At 37.2% G+C, this 23024-nt stretch overlaps 1 protein-coding gene across 8 annotated transcripts in view; it reads right to left on the bottom strand.

Moving 5' to 3' along the window:
* Positions 1–1598: 1598 nt before the first annotated feature.
* LOC101740457 (afadin) overlaps positions 1599–23024 on the bottom strand; it is an 88462-nt gene continuing 67036 nt past the window's right edge. For 7 of the 8 annotated variants that reach the window (XM_012690661.4, XM_038019019.2, XM_021348219.3 and 4 more), the window contains 16 exons: positions 22823–22943; positions 18252–18372; positions 17107–17259; positions 16463–16565; positions 15813–16164; positions 14756–14870; positions 14173–14242; positions 13357–13438; positions 12863–12962; positions 12022–12142; positions 6701–6865; positions 5959–6158; positions 5274–5406; positions 4416–4531; positions 3845–3980; positions 1599–3404 (listed from right to left, as the gene is read on the bottom strand). In XM_012690661.4, the coding sequence (XP_012546115.2) occupies positions 3360–3404; positions 3845–3980; positions 4416–4531; positions 5274–5406; positions 5959–6158; positions 6701–6865; positions 12022–12142; positions 12863–12962; positions 13357–13438; positions 14173–14242; positions 14756–14870; positions 15813–16164; positions 16463–16565; positions 17107–17259; positions 18252–18372; positions 22823–22943 (2133 nt within the window). In that variant the 3' untranslated portion in view covers positions 1599–3359. The remainder of the gene's footprint in view (positions 3405–3844; positions 3981–4415; positions 4532–5273; positions 5407–5958; positions 6159–6700; positions 6866–12021; positions 12143–12862; positions 12963–13356; positions 13439–14172; positions 14243–14755; positions 14871–15812; positions 16165–16462; positions 16566–17106; positions 17260–18251; positions 18373–22822; positions 22944–23024) is intronic. The other variant, XM_021348220.3, reaches the window with a different exon arrangement.

Below are 23024 nucleotides of genomic sequence, written 5' to 3'. Positions count from 1 at the left end.
TCAGCGTGGATTATTTTATAACCTAAGGATCTATTCGAACGCGCTGACTGGTAGGTGAACACACGGGGTTCCATCTGAGGCAGTGTAGTGGTAATTCATCGATTCCCTTTGGAGAATAGGTTCGATGTCATATGGAAATAGCGTTTTCAAGACTCGCTTGAAGTATAGAAATATCGATACTTCTATACTTTTACACACTAGAACCACGCCTTCGAGATCGGAAGGAATCGGATTCTGGCGACAAGAAACAGCTCTATGGAAATTGTAGAAGTCAACAAGAATTTGCTATAATTACATTTTGTAAAACTCGATTTAAATACAGGGTGTCCAAATAAATAATATGACAAACCGAGAACAAACGTTCTGCTAGAATAATCGAATCGAATCGAAAAAAAAAAGTTCAGGAATAAATAGTACCTACTTGAACATAACGAACAAACTATTCTTCTGCCCACCCTTGAATGATGTTTTGTTTATCTTAATAGATAGTTAGTAATTCGTAGAAAAAATAAAGGCTGACCCCTTTAAAAAAATGGGAAGAAACGATGCGAGGAGGAGGAGGCGGAGAAAATAAAATATATGAGTATATTTTTTTTTGCCTAGATGGATGGACGAATCCATGGCCCTCACGGTATTAGGTGGTTACCAGAACCCATAGACATCAACAACGTAAATGTCACCGCCCAACTTGAGAATCTTGAGATAGTCATTCTAAGTCTTATATTTTACTACGACGGCTTCCTCACCCTTCAAATCGAAATGCATCAGTGCTTCATGGCAGAAATTGGTAGGGTGGTCGTATCGACACGTGCGGTCTTACATGACGCCCTAGCACCAGTTAGTACCACCAGGAAGTAAACGTAATAATACTGGTCGAGCGAATTGCGTGCACATATTTTATAGGTTTATTTCTGCCAAATAGGCAATATCATTACCTATTTATTCTCTTTAGAACGTCGTGAACAATCTATATCGTCTAAGTCGGAGTTACTTAAATGATAACTAGAATCACTTTTATTTTCGCATTGTTAGAATTTTCACAAACATTTATATCCATAAACCGGAGAACTAGAGTAAAAATTATTGTACAAAATTTAAATAATGTAAAATTTATTTTTAACTTTATAGTTGGATTTTCTATAAAAGCGTATTTTTTTAGTTTTTTTGAACTATTATTTATTTTTCAATTTTTAGTTGAATTTCATTTTTTTTTTAATATTTAATTGTCATCAGTCCATATTAAGTATGCCAAATTTCGAGTTATTCCGACGTTTTGAAGGGGTCAAAATCATGTTCAAAGATATCGTTATATACTAACATACATACGTCTGAAGCTAATAAAAGCGTATTAAAAATTGAAACAATGCGATCGGCTTAATCGAGCGGGTTCTCTGAATTCAAAATACTGAAATACACGCATATAAACACTGTGTCAACATATCAAACAGCCTCTGTTGTCTTTGCCAAGGTAACATTTGGTAACATTACACAACAACATATATTGATATGTATATCTTTTTTTAAAGAAAATAGCTATATAATTAATACATCAAGTGGAATAAAGATCGAATAGGTATATGTATAAATAAAAAATCGAAAATGTTTACCGATACTTTATTATAAGGAAGATAAAATACAATAGTAAATTATTTAACAGTAATTGGTGTCAATAACCACTATTCCCATTATTTCTTAACACGAACAGGAGCCGCTCAGTGTAGTTATGTACAAATTAGCTGTTCAATAAAACACACCGTACTACAAATAAATCTCAATCTTTGCTAATTGACTATCGTTGGGTGAATACTGAGAACATTTTAATAATTAATTCCCAGAAACTAGACTAACTATATCGAATAGGCCTCGTTACCGTCGTCTATAAACTCTCGATATATTAAATAAAAAAATTTACATATACAAAACACATGTAAAAATACCTTAATAAAAAATGATTGAATTTATTTACATCTAATCGGTGCTGCGGACTAATGAAATGTTTATTGCATGCAATTTATAAAATTAACGCTATAAGTATACAGAGATTATCTGTAATTTTAGCTGAAAAGATAACATTGTGATCCTTTTGTGTTCAATAAATCGAGTTTGATATTTTTTTTAAATAGATAATTACATTAGGATAAAGTGATGTGCATTTTAATAAAATTTAACTTGGAATATGATACTCGGCTGGCTAAACCTGACTTATTTTTTTATTATTATAATTTAACATCGAAAATTACAGTACATTTTTTAGTATTACTCATCAAAGTAAATAAAACTTGTATAATTTGAAAAGTATTGTCCCGTAGACGTAATAAAAAAAAAACCTAAGTACGCTGCCTGCTAAGGCAGACAAAATAAAGTGATTCATTGATTCAAACACATGATTCATCGAGATACTAATACTAGGAAATAGTGTTGTGACATTATAATTTGTGTAATCACTACAAGCGAATTACTTAAATAATTAATAACCGTAGAGTATACATACAAGTTTGGCACAAAAAGTGCTAATTATAATTAAGTAATTTATGTAATTTATATTCAACATTATATCTTTCACAGTATCGTATTGCTTTTTGTTACAAAGATATTATTGTATCGTATATATAGAAATTAATACAATTATTAGTGTCTTACACAAAGAAGTACTCGGTCATGATAGAAGGGAATGTTAGAAAAATAGATTAGGCATTCTTTGGAATGTAACGAAGTTTCTGAAAAGAGCCATGAGAAGTCACAGTATGGTGTCGAAATTAATGATTATTATTCAGGTCAAGGCGAAGGCACCTTCTGATTATATTTTATCCATATTGGTCCTCCAAGGTAATCTTAATATAACAAATACAATGAAACACGTAATCTATTTACGATGGCACTTAAAATTTTGCACGAAATAATTGATTCCATTCGGATGTGCCACGAAATTACTTCAATAATAACAATAATAAAAATTTTATATCATATAATATTCAAATTTATAAAAAAAAATCAATACTTTTTAAATGTCTCGTAACATTGCACTAGCTGCTAAGGCGACGCGGTGTACATCCAATCAAATTGTCTTCATAATATAAAATATATTGGGTCTATTCTAATTTACTTGTAAATTGGTGCTGAGGTTCAATCAAGGCATACTTGGGTACATATTTATTCGATAAGTTAAACTCATGTCTACTCATAAAATATGTTAAATTTTCTAAAAATAAATCCCTACAATGTACGGGACTTGTGAATCGTGCTCTATCAAAAATCGTAAGTGCTTCTTAATACTGGTACTGGATCATACGAGATGTATTGGCGCGTTGGTTGTTAGGTACATAGTTCAATATATTAAGTAGTATGTAGTGTCTGGGTCATCAACGTACAGCGTCTATGTCCCGTTGCGCGCGCGATATTTTGACCTGTGACAGAAATAAGTTTTTCTTGTTACGATTATAAATTACAAAAATTTTACTATTGCCCAAGAATTAGGAGTTACTGTGAGATAATTTGATTTAAACAGATTTCCACTGGTGATAGGACCTCTTGTGAGTCCGCCCGGGTAGGTACCACCGCCCTGCCTATTTCTGCCGTGAAGCAGTAACGCGTTTCGGTTTGAAGGGTGGGGCAGCCGTTGTAACTATACTGAGACCTTAGAACTTATATCTCAAGGTGGGTGGCGCGTTTACGTTGTAGGTGTCTATGGGCTCCAGTAACCACTTAACACCAGGTTCGGTGGGTTGTGCGCTCGTTCACCAACATAAGCAATTAATAAAAAAAAAATTTTTTGAGATCAGTTTCAAACTGGTTTAAAGTAGAATTGACAAGGAATCTCGTAGTAGCGACGGACGCGCGCGTGTACCTTGTCCTTGGGCGTGGAGGCGTCTCCGGCTTCGAGCGCGAACATCTTCATCTTCTCCTTGAAGGAGAGCTGCTCCGGGATGGGCTGCGCCGTGCTGCGCGCCTGCTGCTCCGCCAGGCGGCGGGCGCGGGGGTCTCTAAGGGCGTAATATTAAATATATTAAAGCATACCTATTTGAAGTGCGTATAACTAGATATACAATCCTATACATTTTTTGTAGTATTTTTTTATTGCGTAGATGGGTGGAGGTCATAGAGATCTACAAACTTAAATGCCGCCACACACCTTGAGATACGAGTTCTAAGGTCTCGGTATAGTTACAATGGCTGCCCCGTCCTTCAAACCGAAACGCATAACTGCTTCAAAGCAGAAATAGGCAGGGTGGTGGTACCTACCCTATCTTAACTCATTATCTCAAGGTGGCCACTTGCATCCGGATGAGTCGTAACTCGTTTGCCCGTCTGACGTAATAGTGTGAAAACTTCAAACTAAAAATGTTGGAAAATTTATTTATATCAAAATAATGAAAGTAACGTAATAAAGGTGGTGAGTATAGAGAAGGACTAGAGACCTGTACACCTCCTGCGCGCCGATGACGCCGGGCGTGTGCGCGGGCGGCGCGGCGCTCGGCGACACGCCCGCCGACGACGGGCTCGCTAGCATGGACTCCGCTTCTTCAATAAACCGCTACGTAAACATAAAATAATTCAATTAACAATGACAATGACGAAGCATGTTGCTGATAACTCCGTTTCTATAATCTGACGAAGCGTGTTGCGGATAATAATATGTACTTTTAGGTTATTAAAATAATATTTTGTGTAAATGTTTAGAAATAAACTTATGATTCAATTAACATTACGGTCAGTGACATTAACAATTGTTGGTAATGTACAAATTCTAATCACAGTCAAACTAATAATGTACTTGCTTATCTACACATTTAAAACAATAACATCTTGAAACTCATTTATTATTCGCGGATGGATCGGTGTGCTTAGTGCGAGTTTTTGAACGTTCTCGATAGCGTAAAAGTTAACTCATATTTGTATGGAATGGAATCGTTTGCCTACGTTTGCCGGTAAGGGAGCTGTTCAAACTGCATATAAAATTGGGTTAACTCTTACGCTATCGAGAACGTTGAAAAATTCGCACTAAACACACTGGACTGCCCAATAATGCAACTGGACACGTCTGCATGTTGAGCACCCTGGATCCAAACCAGCCTTTAGTTTAAGGTAGTTTTGACATTCATTTTTATTTTTTGTATTATTAGTATTTGTATTTTTATTTTATTCCGAAATTTTAGTTATTGTTAATGAATGTCATATGGATGCAAAATTTGAAGTAAATGAAATAAATAAATAAAAACAAAAATAGTACATATTTTACTATTAATAAATGTTTGAGGATGATTACGAGTACATACGTCCGGGTCCTCCCTGTGTTCGTGTTCGTGCAGCGGGGGCGGGGAGGAGGCGGGCGGGGAGGGCGGCGAGGGGGGACTGCACCCGCGCTCCTCGAACGACACTCGCTTGTCGCGCGCCACGCTCGACGGAGACCTGCGGACGCACCGAACGTCGCCTTGTCATTTGTTTATCAAAACACCAGATTTATCTACACACGCATTTAATACTTTTTGAGCATTAATACTTTTACTACACCTATAAAAACTGTACAGATGGATCAAAGTAGGGATTTTAGTTACAACGACGTGATATCGTAAATATACTCTGAACGCTATGATATGTCCTTCTTCAAACGAGGCTTGTGGAGAGTATTAAGCGGTAGGCAGCGGCTTGGCTCTGCCCTGGCATTGCTGAAGTCCATGGGCCGAATGCTCGTCTGATGTAATGTACCACATCGATGTAATCACAGTTAACTTATAGTTGTACTCAACCAAAGACTCTTATATTATATGGATATCATACAATGTTTTGTATTAGATACTGGATCATCCTGTGTTAAATTTGCAATAATTAATTTGAATGTACTTTTATCTTCAATTCCTATAATTACAACCAATACAGACTTTATACTAAGCTTTGAGGTCTGACCGACCCAAAGGTACTCATTTTACTTTCAAAACATATTTGAATAGTACAGATACACACAGCGGTGCGGATGCGGAGACGGGTGCGGGCGCGGGCACCGGCGCCACGTCGACGTGGCGTGTCCGCTCCGCCATCACCGCGAACGAGGAGCCGCGGGGGGGAGCCGGCGGCGGGGGAGGGGCGGGAGACGCGCTCATCGACAGCGACATCACGCCTGCACTCACCGAACCCACTGACGTCACTTCCTCGCTTATTGTCACCTGTAAAACAAATTTAGAATTTAAACCGGGTCCAGTGAGGACTGCTTAAGCCTCATGTTTCAATAGGTGGTGTCGTTATATATTGTGATGTCTACGGTTACAGGTATATTTCGTAGCAGGTAAAAACGCCTATTTAATTAAAGCATTTTTGACTGTTCATTCAATGTAAGACATGAAAAGAATGAATGTAAATGCATTTTACTGTATAGAATAGGTTATAATTCTTATATTCTCTTCAAATTAGCATTAATTTAAATAAAGTGTATTAAGGATATTCTTTTGTTCTCGCTTTTTATCTCACATACACGAATGTACTAGTAATAACATTGCGTGGATTTTTTATTGGGTTTTTAAAACTTACTTCTACCACCAAATATGAATAAAAATTTTATCTTACGATTTTTAATGATAGGCTTACCGTTTCCAATGTTGGATTATTTTTGCAAATAAAAATATTAACACGAATTGTCCGGTGTTACAATAAAATCAAACCTTCATATTAAATTTGATTCTACGAATAAATTAATATTTTATTGGCTTACAGTCTCGGTGGTGGTAGTTTGGTATTCATTAGTGAGTTCAGTTCGAGTGTTGGTCTTGAGAATGGACTTAGGCGGATGCGGAGATGGTTGTAGGGGAGCCTCTATGCAAGATTCCGGAGATGAACGGTCTTCATCACCACCACCTTCAGTAGTTCCCCCTTCCTCCTGGAACATGTGGATCGTTAAGATTTCTAATCTAGAGAATGGTGATTGGATTATTTATTACATAAAAAGCTTCAGCTAAATAGATAGCGCCGTGCAACCTTCTTACGTGTCGCTGGCTCGTATGGAGAACTATTCACACCAGGTGGGCTGTGAGCTCGTCCACACATCTAAGCAATAAAAAAAAAAAAAAAAAAAAAAAAAAAAAAAAAAAAAAAAAAAAAAAAAAAAAAAAAAAAAAAAAAAAAATAAGGCCTTTTTCTATGGGAAATGGGTTGCTTAACTCTTAGAATAGTACAGTATAACTACGTCGTAATAACCCTATATTTTACTGAAGATTGGGACGTACTGTCATATCGACGGCAAAAAGCAAACCTGCTATAACCCACAAAATGAAAAATGTTCACCAGAGGCAAAAGAAAATTATTTATTTAAAAAAATAAAAAAATCTCCTAAACTATAAAACTTAGAAGTATCATTTTAAGAACCAAAATGTATTTTTTTGTTTTCTATCAAGCCGAATACTAAGATTTTACCAGAAGTAAGTTTTATTATGTGTTTGTGTTGGTTACAACAATAGCAACTTTTTGTCTGTTACGTGAATTTGCTGTAAATGAAGCATATAAATGTATGGGAGACTCAAAATCTAACATTTATGCGTAAAGAATATTTGATGTAATTACATAAACCAATAAATTATCTGTGTCAATTCTGAAGTAAATTATATTCTTGTGTATAACTAGATGCATTTCATTTGTAGTTACTGCTAGAAATACTGAAAGGATGGTAAAACATAACGCTGTAACTATGGAAATTTATTTATTTTGTGAGAACAAAATAAAATATTTATCTGGAAATTATCTGGAAAGAACAAAAACAAAAGTTTATGTATGTTTTGTGAACAATAAATGTTGAATAAATAAAAAAAATGTGTGCGTGTACTAGTGTACACACGTAAGAAGTGAAACTTCTTTATGGCCTTATTTTTCGAAAAATGATCTACATGCAACTTTCTAGAAATTGGTTAAATAAAGTTAAATTAGATAAAGTTTAAACAAAAGGATTTTATTATCATAGACATGAATACAAAAAAGTTAAATTAGATAAAGTTTAAACAAAAGGATTTTATTATCATAGACATGAATACAAAACAGATGGCGCGTAACGGAAAAATGTGACGCGTAACCGAAAAATGTGACGGTAAATTTTTTTCCAACGCCGATAAAGAAGTTTCACTTCAATTATTTTAGGGTAAATTAAAAACATTATAAAATATCATAAAATCAAAATCAGTTTAACAATTTTTAAATCAATTTGCACTATCTATTTCTTGTATGTCTTCTTCATCTGTGTCCATTAAGTAATCCTTTGCTTTAATGCTTACTTTTAAATTTTTGTATTCTGCAGCAAACCTTGAAGGAATTATGTTTTTATTGACTAGACTCGTTAAATCCTTGTATTTTTTGGCAGATATTCCTAATGCTGTAGGGTATAACATATCCTTCAAACAATTTGTATTTTTTAATGGACTCAAAGGAATTGTTATGGTTTCTGCGTCAGGTAACATTGAATTTTTAATATACATCAAGTTGGGTTCTTGATTCTTGAAGGTAGCAATACTTAGTTTTGAAATTGATAGCTTTTGTTTTTTATTAAATGTAGAGTTAACAAGATCGTCAAAACCAGTGAAATATTTTCCATTGAGTACTTCAACTTTGTATGGCTATGGATCCAGACGTGCCAATTCCATTATAGTAGGCCATTGTGATGGTGCCCAAACGATACACTTTCTTATTTTAGTCTCAATGGTAGCGTGAACACTATCCACCGGCATATAGGTATAGCCAGGAATCAAATAATTAATTTGAATTGTCTTTATGTTCTTGCATTGAGACAGTGCGTAACGTATCATGCTAAGGACAAATTTATTTTTGTTCTGGCCATAACAAGAATCGCAATATAATAACAAAGTTCTTGTTAAACCACATGAGTCAATTTTTTTAATGTAATTATATAAGCAAGTATAAATTTCGTTAGCTCCACGGTTTGCATCTATCTCTGTCCACACATTGCAGTATCCTCTTCTAGTAGAGCTTTCGTAAATCGTAAAATTATAAACCGATAATTTTCGACTGAAATAGAGCATCATTGAATCTCCATGTGGAGTATTTAAAACTTTTTGCATGTCAAAACTTGCACAAATTATACTTTTATCCTTTTTATGTATATTTTGATGACATTTAAATCTTTTATATGATTCATCCTTTTCATTAGCATGCTGTTGTATTTTTTCTGTTTCTTCTCCGGATTTCTCTTCATTATTTTTGGTATTCACACAAATGGCACATTTATCTTTTTTCGGCACGTGGAAACCGATATTGTAAGATTTTTTAAACCAGGTCCTAAATACTTGAAAAGACATTGCTTTTATTTCACTTTGCCTGCAGTTATCTTTGTATATACGATACAGGTTAGATACGTTCCTAAATTCTTCGGGAAAATACAATCGTTTTGAGTCTTTCCTGCAATAGTGCGATGGCATTTTCGGCAAAGATTCTATAAAGTTGTTTGCATGTTCTGTAACTATTTCGTTAGTTCTATTAGATCCACTATTTGATACACGTCCATCGGTTTTCGCATACCCACCATCTGTGTTTTCCAATGTGTACAGAATGAATCGCTGAGTTATGTCCAAAGTACTTAGAAGATATTTTTGACAAACTCTTCTCCTTCATTCTCCTTCATTTATGAAGTAATCGTAAGCGCAACTTCTTGTATACTAGCCTCATTTTCTGATCTAGGCTCGTTGTGTATTTGTCTAGAGTCTAAGTCTAGAGAAAATTTCCCTTCACCATTATTATCTTCATGATTCTGTTCATTCAACGCTAATGTAATGTTATTTAAATTACTAAAATTATGTTTAATTTCCTCATTTTCTTCAGAATCGTACGGAGGAATAATTTTAAAGGCTTCTTTTATATGCGTCTTGGATGGTGTAGGGAATAATTTTACTGGTGTAATAATTTTCATCACTTCTTTAGTTTCTGCTAAAAAACAGTCGGGTTTTCTGAATGTTGGAGTTAAATTTTCTACATCTAATCTACGTGATAACTGTCGGGGAGTCATTTCAATATTCTCATTGTCCTGTTTTTGTGTATCAGTATCATTGTTAGTGGGGACCACATCATTGTTCATAAATTGAAATTTTTCTTCAACATGAGACATTTCAGGAGTACAAATTTCTGACCTGAGTGTACTTGTGAATTCTTGTATGGTATTATTTTTATTAATCGTATTTGTTTGCGTGGATTATCTTTTTAGTCTTAATACTAGACACAAGAGTCAATTTACCATTTTCATTTTTATAGGTTTCATCTTTTAAAATGTTTATTTTTCCTCTTTTTTTGCCAACAGCAACATCCGGTTTTAGCGATTCTTTCCAATCAAGACGGCGTTTAGACATCTGAAATCAATTAATGTTTATAGTTATACGAACTTACTTTGCAGTAGGTAGGAAACTAACATAACATTTTTAAATTATATAATAACAAGAACAATACTTACCTTTTAAAGTCACTCCAATTCCGCGAAGACACACAGTAACAGCAAATACGTCATACCTTCCTGGGTGCCGCAAAGCGACTGAGCGACGCGGTAAGCCGCGACCAAGTGAGTGCGAGCGCGCGTATTTAATGGCGGTAAACGCACATAATCAACACAGTAATATTGTATTAAAAATGGCATAGATAACAGGAATCTAAAAACTTTTATGTGTTTATGCTGCCGTAATTAGCGATTGTCTACAATATCATAGTTGTTATTCTTGTAGTACACTACAAGGATCAATTGTTTATTATATACTAAATGTCGTAAACGTGGTACCTTGCTAAAAAATAATATGCAATTTTGCTGTAAGCCACACTAACCAGCGTACAACGGTGCTGTAACTACAATGATTACTTTATTAGGAAAAGCAAAGTTGGTGTAAATAACAAATGCTAGGAAAATGCTGTTTTTCATGTTATTTACTTCAAGTAACCAGTTGTCTTTTTGAAAAAATAGGATTAATTCTATTGCTGTACAAAAATTTCTAATCGTCGTTGAGCCACGGGAATAGAACCATTCGACTGAGTTTTTTTTTCTGATTCCAAATATGAAATAAAAAAAAATCGTGACTGATGTGGGTTACAGCAGGTTTGCTTTTTGCCGTCGATATTGTTATATGTGTAGTAACTGTTTTTGTTTATCATAATGTGAAATGAAACGGTAGCTAGAAAAAAAACCAAGAAATTGATGGCAGGCTATTGTTTACTAAGCGTGTCGTGTACAGAACCACCTACGTAATTTATAGGTCATAGAACCCTAAGGTAAACAACCAATTTCATAATAATATGCATGTTGGCATGTATGAATAAATTTACAACAATTTCATTCCAATTTAACGATCTGATACTTTTGGAGTGGAATCTTTTTTACATATGCTGTAATTTAAAAGCCAAGTAAAGGAAACATACATAATTAGGTACTAGGTGGGAGAATGATAATTTTAAAACTTCACTTTTACCACGTGTCAACAGCTCACGCTTGTTTTGTTGCTATGCCTTCTACAATAAGCCGTTAAACAGACAAGCTGTTGCCCTTACTTATTTATCTATACTCCCCTTTATTAATCTATACTCTATACTAATATTATAAAGAGGAAAGATTTGTTTGTTTGTTTGTATTGAATATGCTCCGAAACTACTGAACCGATTTGAAAAATTTTTTCACTGTTTTGAAGCTACACTATTCCCGAGTGATATAGGCTTTTTTTTTAAAAACTTCGGGATCCTTACTGAAACTGCAATAATGTAACCCAAGGTGTAAAAAAATTACCTAAAATATTCTTTACATCGCGTGCCCTGCGAAAACTATTGATGATAGAATAAAATAATGTACTACGACTTTGTAGAACACATTATTATTTACAAAAAGTGTCGCGAGAGCATGTCTAACTATTATAGTTATGCTGTAATAAGTGTCCTTTTATTTAAAAAAATAAAAGAACATCAAATATCGTTGAAATTTTTGTTAAAGACCCGAGCTAAGTCGGAGCACGCCACTTGTAAAGTATATAGGCAGGAAAGCGTGTTGTTGTTCAGTGGAGGGGTCCCGCGCACCTGGTCGTGTTGCGTGGCTCGGAGCTCGAAGTCCCGCTCGAGCTGCAGCGCGCGCAGCTGCTGGCTCTGCGCCGCCGACCGCGCCGCGCCCAGCGCCACCAGGTGCGCTATCGTCGCGTCCCTGTTGTGTTATATACACTTGTACTCCAAATTCTTGTTACACTACATTATTTAATAGCAAACAACGACGGCTTCGCACGAATTAAACAGGAGTGTTTCATAACTATAATATCTAGATTCCATCTAAGCACCATTTTTTTTACACATTTTTTTTACTCAATACCACTTAAATGATATCGAAATAAGTTTGATGAAAAATTCATATTGGATAACATTTACGTATAATCTGTTCTTAGTGAACTCCCATTCCCGATCCTGCGAACAGAATGGAAAGCAGTCGACGTCGCCCAAAACATGTCATTTCAGATCCTCCCGATCCACTAATGGTGCTTGAGATACCTAAAAGCACCGTTAGTGGATCGTGTATATACCTACATTAGTTCAACTATATGTATTGTTGTGCTAAGAAACTAGATAAAGAACATGCGAGATAATAACTTATAAAGATTTTTGAAATTTTTAAGTGGTTTTGAGGAACATTCAACCTTGATTTGACAACTACTCCACTTCGGTGAGGTGAATTTTCGAGAGAGGTTTGAGTGGAGGTTATTTTTACGATCAAGCAAACAAAACGCGCGTTGGAGGTTGAATCTAGTCGAGTTGAACTCGAGTGAACGAATAAAGATACGGAAGTGAGATATCGTGATGAGTGAGTGATTTTTCGCTTATCTATAGTAGACAATATTGTGTGCGTAGTGCAGGTGCGTGTTGGCGTGCGTACCTGCGGGCGCGGGCGGCCGCGCGGCGCACCTCGGCCTGCCGCTCCCGCTCCTCGCGCTGCCAGGGGCTTGCGGGGTACAGAGCGCTGCCGGACTGCCGCTCTGGGGATAACATAGCATAACTTTAATTCCTAGCCGACTACATTTTACATTATTTATGTTAGAATGACATTGTCAACGCATCTGTTCATTTATTCAAATAAGATCTTTTTTTTTCATTGGCGTTACCATTCCAGGAATGTGAATAAGGTTTTGGTAAAAAAAAATATTATAATTTTTTTACGTCAAAAGTTTCTTAACTTTTGTACCAGAAGACTGATTATTGTCACATTTTAATGCTGACATTATGCAGTATATGTATTAGTTTTGTCATTTTGTACATCTATGTTCGTCCCATCTTATTCTAAAATTAAAATTTTTGAAAACAAATGAAAATTATCGAATTTATTAGCTTTACGCCTATTCCTAGTAATCCTATTATTCAAATTTGTTTTACCTTCATCCGGTTGCATATTCATCATCTGCGGAGGCTGTTGATGTGAAGGCTCTTCCATTTCCATTTCAGGTCTTCTTACATTCTGGTAAAAATCAATATAATTATAGTACTTGTAATAATTAGTATTAGTAGTATTTGCTTATCTATCTTGACTATAAGTTTGGTATCAGATTATACCAGGTCTTCACGTTTCAAAAGTTTTTAAGACAGAATTCTAATATTTCCATTTTTGGATATGACATAATGAGCCAAAATACTGTCACTGTATTATGCCGTCGCAAGAATGTGAATCAAACCTATATATCTATTATCATGTTACCAACTTGGCATTTTTTATTATATAACTACAGGAATATCAAATGTGTTTGTCCACATTAATGAAAATAATATTGTTTTAGATGTTAGTCTTAAGATGCGTAAGATGCGTAGATGTTAGTCTTAAGTTGTCATCAGGTTGGGCGTAAGCTAGCCTGCCTGCATGACAATACCAAACAGATTAGAGTTAACATTTTCTTTTACATTTTGACATTCAACAAGTGTGTTTTTGATGACATCCAAGTTGAAATAAATGATTTTGAATTTGAATTTGAATTTGATTGTTACAACCTGCAGATTGAAAAGCATGAATGCTTCGCGGCAGAATCAGGCAGAATGGTGGTACACACCGCGACTTCCATAGGCGATTGGCAATCGTAGTATGCTCGTATACTACTCACGACAACGCTGCTATCTATTCTAATGCTGACTAACGCTGATGGGTAGTGCTAATGTAGGACACCAAAAAATTTCGATTTTCTTATCACATAATTAACGTACTTGTGGCTTGGGAGCTACGGGCGGCTGCGATCTCTGCGGCGACGGAGGACCGGGCGGATGCCATTCATATCTGCAACAGCAAAGCATTTATTAACTATTTCGGACATGATGACACATAGTGAAATGCATACTTTGGATTATGAATTTTCTTCTTTATTTTTATTGTCCTTGTAGGCAGACGAGCATACGGCCCACCTGATGGTGAGTGGTTACCGTCACCCATGGATTTAAGTAATGCCAGGGGCAGAGCCAAGCCGCTAACTATCGTTGAGTACTCTCCACAAGCTTCGTTTCAAGAAGGACAAGTCATAGTATATAATTTAAAAATAAAGTTTATTTATAGCTGCAAATTTTCACTTTGTCTGTAGTATGGAATGGATACGTGTAAGTTTTTACATTTGATAATATCGTGTTCTGGTTAATCTTAACGCTTTGACTGCCATGTCAGTCACCGGTGCCTCATGTGACGCACTGAAGTAATTATATCGACGTCTGTTACGCCTAGGGCGCCACGTAGGGCACCGGTGACCTACATGACAGTCAAAAGATTAATTATTTAAATACAAACGTAAAGATTGAGTACCTCTGTGGCTGACCGTGCTGGCTGTAAGCGTGCTGCGGGGGGTGCGGGGGCTGCGGGGAAGGTTGCTGTTGGAACTGCAAAGATTGCGTCGAGCCCGGCGACAGTGGTGGTTGTCCTGTTAATTAAATACAAGGAAATTAGTAATTACATGGTACATTTTTAGTGCAGTCATGTAATACGGCCGTTCCATTGAAATTAGTTAGTGATATTTTAAATTACATTATATAAAAATAAATAATATATTTAAGGTCAAGATTGCGACGGTATTTTTTAATAGCCGTAATATCGACAATAATTTTTATAAACCAATTCAATGTAAATAAAGATTTGAAATTAAGATTTTGTAACACGTGGCAATTGGGTAATTGTCGTGTTCTGATCGATTCTAGCACAACGGCGCCCGAATGAGACGTTAATTTTTTTAACTATATTCAACATTTACACACTGTAAATTATAAAATAAAATTAAAGTTTAAAAAATTTCCGAATATTATTTTATAGCACGTGAATTACGAGGTGAATGCCGAGGTATTCCATTACACGCATCTGCCGCTACTGGCGCTACCAATGGCGCATCAGGTATTGAGCTAATCAATCCACTTCAGTGTTCACATTTATAGTTGAGCTACTCATTAGAACGGCCCGCAGATATCACGTGAATACCGCCATTCCACTTGAGACACGAGGTCACTCACAATTGTACAATGACTATCGAATAAGCAAGACTATCGTATGTTGTGTGCTCATATCAGCTACGAAATATGTGTATATCGCTCGAAACCCTACCATTTTTTTTTATTGCTTAGATGGGTAAACGAGCTCACAGCCCACCTGGTGTTAAGTGGTTACTGGAGCCCATAGACATCCACAACGTAAATGCGCCACCCACCTTGAGATACAAGTTCTAAGATCTCAAGTATAGTAACGACGGATGCCCCACCCTTCAAACCGAAACGCATTACTGCTTCACGGCAGAAATAGGCAGGGTGGTGGTACCCACCCGCGCGGACTCATAAGAGGTCCTACCACCAGTACCATAAAAACACATTTCACTAACCGTGAGAATGAAGGTTGTTCATCTGCGGATGATGATGTGGTAATGATGGCATCCTCTGTTGCATTTGATGTTGATGTAGTTGCTGCTGATGTAAATGTTGTTGTTGTTGCTGATGCAGCTGCGATTGTTGTTGTTGAATATGCTGTTGTAATTGTTGTTGTTGGATAAGTTGTTGCTGCTGAATATGTTGCTGTTGTTGCTGCTGTTGGTGTATTTGTTGCTGTTGTTGCTGGTGTAGTTGTTGCTGCTGTTGCAGTTGATGTTGTTGTTGCATCTGTTGGCGACGCGTAACTTCCTCTGACATCTCAGCTAGCTTCGCTGCACGTATACTCATAGTGCTTCCATGGTTTGCCTATTGGAGATAAAAAGTACAACTTACTTACTCGTGTTTCCAGGAAAATTAATATGTACCAAGTGCCTTTTTACACACCTCAGCCACATACGTAACTTAGAATATATCCATTATTTTTAATATTAAAAGTCGAAATATAAAACAGTGCAATAACATGTCTAACATTATCAGCGGGTAGACAGCTTGGCTGTATCCCTAGCATTCTTAATGTTAGCCGTATATTCGTCTACTTACAAAGGCAATTGAACGTATGTAAATTTCTAAACTGATCATAGTTTGGTAATATAACTCGACCGACCTGGTGCAGGGGAGAATCAGGCGCCTGTTCTTGCGGGTTTGCTGCTGAAAAATGTGCCGACTGAGGACGGTTGCTGCCAGTGGAACTGCGTAGCGACGACCACCTGTTTTAGTAATTTATTTATTTATTTGGGAAACAAACAGTACAATACAAACATACTGGTGGTAGGTCCTCTCTGTGAGTCCGCACGGGTAGGTAACACCACCCTGCCTATTTCTGCCGTGAAGCAGGTAATGCGTTTCGGTTTGAAGGGTGGGGCGGCCGTGGTAACTATACTTGAGACCTTAGAACTTATATCTCAAGGTGGGTGGCGCATTTACGTTGTAGATGTTTATGGGCTCTAGTAACCACCTAACACCTGGTGGGCTGTGAGCTCGTCCACCCATCTAAGCAATAAATAAATGAAATATATTAAGAGAAAGTTTAAGTCGTCGTGGCCTAAAGGATAATGCAACGGTGTTTGAATCCCGCAGGCGGGCACCAATTTTTGTAATGAAATACGTACTTAACAAATGTTCACGACCGACTTCCACGGTGAAGGAATAACATCGCGTAATAAAAATCAAACCCGCAAAATTATAATTTGCGTAATTAGGTACTGCATAACCACTCCATCTAAGCAATAAAAAAAAGGACATAGATACCTGTCTTGTAGTGGGTACTGTTGCGAGCTGACGGCGGGCAGGTTCTGGTAGAAGCCGTCGTGGTGCGAGGTCGCGGACAGGTTGTGGCTGCTCCGCGACTTGTTGGGCCACACGCTCGGCGAGGCGCTCGGGACGCTCGGGCTCGTTACACTACTGTTCCATTGTAACACAGTTTCATAAACAAATTACGATACACACTTTACATTTTTTACTGGTGGTAGGGACCTCTTGCGAGTCCGCGCGGGTAGGTACCACCACCCTGCCTATTTCTGCCGTGAAGCAGTAATGCTTTTCAGTAAGACCTTAGAACTTATATCTCAAGGTGGGTGGCGGCATTTACGTAGATGTCTATGGGCTCCAGTAACCACTTAACATCAGGTGGGTTGTGAGCTCGTCCACCTATCTAAGCAATAAAACAAACAAAAAAACATATTTTAACCCAGTACATTAAATGTTATTGTAAAACTTAATAATATTACATCAGGTTACTTTATTTATTGAAAGAAATATATACAAATTATTAATGTTCAGTAGATTAGGAGGAATAGAGACTAGAATTAGAATAGGGACAAATCTGGGATGTCACAATACTTTTATTGAGTTGTTAGATTTAACTTTGTTGAACTGAAAATGACTTTTATTTACTGTCTAAGAATATCAAATAGTTTTATTTAGTCATCAAAGTTTTGTAACTCATTAAATATATTAATAAGTAAATTACTTAAAGTTACGTATGTACTTAACAACTAAATAGTGCCAGCCCTATCGAAAAACTCTATTATCCCTGTATACGTAACCTGATACACCCCAAAGTCAAGGTGAATTGGGTCAAGCTAGTTTTTTCAGTTTTTGTGTACAATTTGTAATAAACTATGTATAATAACGCATCGTATATAAAAATGTAAGCCTCCTGAACTATTTTTCAATTTTCTCAATTTTATTGGTATTACTCTAAGAAAAACCATAGAAAATTTGTGTTGGATTTGGAAAGGGTCCCGATTCCCCCCCAATCTACAGTTATTATCATTGTATAATGCATATTGAATGGAGTTATATCGTCCTTAAAAGCCCTGAATAATGTAAAAATGTTATCGATGTAAATCAAACTAAATAAATAAAATAGGGACTAATATTGTGTGGCGTACCTGTGCGGGACGGGTGCGGCGTGGTGCAGGGCGGGCGTGCTCTTGCTGGGCTTCACGGCCTCCGCCGCCAGCCGCGCGGGCAGGTCGCGCTCCGACGCACGACGCAACGCGCCGCCGCCCGCTGCGCAACCACACAACTACTATATTACCCAACTCGACAACAGCATCACCATATTCGACTAAGAATTACCAAGTCGGATCTCACTCGAGGTACCAGTAATTGGAACAACTGCGGATCCTATAGGATCGTAATATAGTACATTGTGCACCAAGGGAGAAAAGTTGGACATTTCCTCCCGCGTGTAAAATGCGGCAAACACGCGGCATGAGATGTCTTACTTTTTTCCCGCGGTGCACATACTATTTTTTCTCCTACCAGGCCGAAACTTATAAAGTCATGAAAAAAACAATTTTAATTTTTTAATTAACTACTAATAACTGAATAAGAACTGTTTCATGAACTCATCTTTGTACTTCACTATTAATTTTTATTGCCTTTTGTTTATTTCATTTTTACACTAAACACAATGTTGCAAATTACCCGAGCACAACAATGGCGGAGAATTTTAGGTGCGTGAGAGCAGACGTAGACACTAACACGCATGTACACTTTTCAGTACCCAGGGAGAAAAAATTAGACTTTCTTCCCTGTAAGCGGGACGAAAACCAAACTTTCGGCGTAGGTAGGAGAAAAATAAGCTTTCCAATAAAAATTCCAACCTGCATTGATTGTTATGGTAAATTATAGTATGTTTTTATTGTGCATTTTAATTAAAGCTCTCTAGATCTAAAATTCGGAGGTATCTGGAATTGGCAGAACGGTAAAGCCTAGAATAAATAAAAGAGGCTAAAACGCTGAACATAAAACCTGCAAACAATAGAATCGATAAAATTCGATAGTGACAACATAATGGACACATAACAACTATTGGTGTTTGAACGTATAATTTGCAGACTATAAAATTAAGTAGTGTAATTGAAAGTAAAAGTCATGCCTGATTGAATATAATAAACAATAGTGCGCTCGTCTATAACACACCTATTATCATGCGGGGGGAGAAGCCTTACGCGTTGTGGGGGTCGAGTTCAGATCCGGGCAGCTCCGCACTAGCGCCGCGTGTTGCTTCGTTTTTTGCAGTATTCGTTTGATATTACTGATATTAGTAGACCCTATAAAGTTTTTTCCTTTTGTTTTCTCGGAGCTTTCGCTTCGTGCAAGCGACTCACAACTCGACTTGTCTCGTTCAGAGTTCAAACTTGATTGATTCGATTTTATTTTGATATTTTCGAGGGTGATTCTTTTTGGTTTGCGGTCGAAGAATTCATTGAAAACGAAGCCGTTCGTGCAGTCTATTTGGTCTTCCGATGGTAAATTCGGCAACTCGAATTCGTTGCCGTTAGCGAGTGTATCCTCGCTGCCACGCGAACCATATCTGGACCAGTCTTCCAATTGGATAATTATACTTTTCACTTCTTCGTCAGTCAGTTTTCCATCTCCAGATTCAGTAGTTTCTGTTTTGTCAATGTCGAATCTAATGTCGACCAGACTTGCGCTAGTGGGCAGCGGTTCTGCAATTTTCAGTACTTTTTCAGGGCGTCCGCTGAGATTAGGGCTCGACTGACAGTGACGCTTGTAAGTTTTCACGCTATATGTTAGATTTATATCGTTAAAGTGCTTCGTCAGCGCTTTCACTTTACCGAAAGACGGTCTGAATTCATCTGGTGACTTCCAGGACTTTCTGTCGACGCTGTCCAGAATTTTTTTGGCACATGCTTCCGCTGGACTCTGGATTAAGATATCAGGTTTATTTTCATTTATAGTATCATCCATTGAATCTGAAGTGGAAAACGTCGACGGTAACATATCTGAGAATTCCTCCGATTTATTCGAAAAGGAATTCGACACTGAAAAAAGGGTCCTTTTCAAACGACAGTTCATGTCTTGAATTTTCTGCGATTCACTGTGTACGTCTAGATCAATCTTGAGTTTCAGTGGTATGACCACTGGCATTTCCGGATCTACTTTTATCGGCGAGGAAGGAGTCTGACAGACCGCGTCAGCCGTCTCAGGTTTATCTTCGCCGTTGTCCAAGGACATGGACGGTAAAATTCGTCGTATTTTCGGAGTGGTAATTTTATCAGGAACTGTTCCGTTTTCAAATATAACGGGTTCCGAGTTCGGTTCGTCTATAAACGGAATTGACTTGGTCTCCGGTTGCGGAGTGCGACAGCAGTCACAAGCGCTAACGCATTCATCGAGCTCCGTGCACCTTCGTCTGTAGGTGTCGTTCTCGTTCGAGCGCACGTTAAACAAATCGAGTGTGAGCTTCGTGTCTATTGGCTTCATCTGCGGCGTTAGACAGACCGGTTCTCCACTCTCGCTGGACTGCTCGTAATGCACAGGTGGGTCAGGTACGGGAGGGGGTTGTTCATCCATTGAGTGCTGGTCGTTGCAACTGTTTTGTTCGTCGAAATCCTCACACGTAAACGTGAAAACGGGAATGGGTCTGGGCGGCGGATTAGATTTAAATTCGACAGGGCAATCGCTCATAAACGGGCATAAGTTTACGTCATGTTCGTTCTCCATGTCAGAAGTTACAATGAGCTTGGGTATCGAGCCACGATAGAGAGGGCGAAAGTCCTCGCTGTCGTCTGTACTGGACTCCGTAGACTCGTCTTTCAACAGGTAGCAGCGGTCGCGGCAGGACCGCCGACAGTAACCTGTAATACGACATCATTATCGACTGCGACTCGCACGCGCTCTCGGACGCGTAAGAAGAAGCCAAAATTTGCAACCAAAAAGAACCTAGTATAAAACAAAAACACAGAAGACATAAACAAAACTACATAAACTATAACAAAACAAAACCAAAACTAAAAAGCAAACAATATAAAATCGAAAGGGGAGCGAGTCGCGGTCATCAAGGAAACATAGTTCTTGAACGTTGTTGAGAGGAGTGGGCCGTGCAGGTATAAGCCCCGCACGTTGATATTGCGATAGAACCATGTTACGATAATAGGTGCGTGACGTCATCCCCCGCAAAAAGTACAGTTAACAAAAATATTTATTTGTTAGTATCGAACGAAGTTGACCTACCGGGTAGGTAAATTATATATATGTACCTATATATAATTTTTGTAAATATCTAAGTATAAAGATATATAAGAAAGTTTATAGGTATTTATACTATTTATACTATATATTTATAGGTATTTAATAATTTCATAAATATTTCCTATAAAATTGCCTATAATAAGTACTAATATTATAAATGTGAAAGAAGTCTTGTCTGTTTGATATATATTTTCTTTTATAAGCCTCTCAAACAATTTTAATGGACAAATAATAAAAAAGTTTATTAATACAATTAATCAATGTTTATTCATTTAATAATTCCTCAATTCCGCTCACATTATCATCAGAATCAGTTTCGTATAACATAATACGCGTACGCGCTGGCCAACGTTGCGAACGGTACTGACAGTTCGACTACGTCACCAAGATGGCCGCCAAATCGCAACATCAACGTGCGGGGCTTATATGTGTAATGCGTTTGCCTGCGGTGGCGAGCTCGGTGAGCGGCGAGGCGGGCTTGAGTAGCGCGGGGTGCGGGTTGGTGAACGTGCCCGAGTTGCGGCGGGCGCGACACTCGTACTGCACCTCCGCGTCCTCTGTCGGACCACACACACGTTACCGCACGCGACCGACACGCGCCCCCAGCACTGACTTATGTAAACGAACTTCATGTTACAGCGAAACCGATTTGTTGAGGCTAATGATCAGATATGGGTCATTGGTTGAATGCTGCGTGTGTGAATTTTATGTTTGAAAATATTAATAAACTTAATAAATACTCGTATATATTAATATTGGGTTAAGTCGCAACACATGCGTTTGTAATATTAGTAGTTTTATATTACGTCAGTCCGCAATTCGCTTCACATTACAGTTTACAACCATTACAACACTTGAAGCCGTGCTCATCAGCCGTCATCTGATTTAAGTTTGATGTTCATTAATATACATATCATTAGTTCAACACTATATTTTTTCTTTAAATTACCCTTGTTATTTATCAAAATACAATAATTAAATTGTGAAATAAATAATGTAAAAAACGAATACAATAATATAACACCAAAACCTAATATTGGTCTAATTTTTGATAACCTCCTTTAATTTCTTTTTAACTGTGACAGAAGCCATCAGAAGCTGTCCGGCTTTGTTTTCGATATCGATTTCCTTATACATGTAACGATTAATAATAATAAAAAACAGTATTAGAAAATACACTTCTCATAATATAAAATGTAAAGACATATGCTGTCAGCTAAAAACGGGTTCGTCACCCATCCATTAAAAATATCGATAGAATTGGCAATAGGGTGGCAACGTGATTATCGCGAATAGATTTCTCGTTAAGTATGTGGGATGTAGAGATAATAAAACACGTTTAGCGTATTCACACCGCTGGACCAAGAACGCAAAACTTCCAATTTACATCTCTATTAGTTGATTTATTTTAATAGTGCGATTATTTTAATCGAATTATATTCGTTAAATGGCGTACCTGGTCGCTGATTGTTGTAGGCCGGTTGGTGTAATAGAGTGGCTAGTCCGTGCAACATAGCTCCTTGTTTCGCGACTTCTAAAGTGACGGTCGGACCCGTCCTTACTAAGTATTCAGCCGCCTATAGAAAACAAATTAACCGAAAATATTTAATCGAATTATAAATTTATTAAAACAATTTATTTTAATAGAAAATAAAATT

Source organism: Bombyx mori, chromosome 22, assembly GCF_030269925.1.
Source record: "Bombyx mori chromosome 22, ASM3026992v2".
Classification (NCBI taxonomy): domain Eukaryota; kingdom Metazoa; phylum Arthropoda; class Insecta; order Lepidoptera; family Bombycidae; genus Bombyx; species Bombyx mori.
Note: the sequence above shows the minus strand (reverse complement) of the source record. Positions and strands in the feature narration are given on the sequence as shown.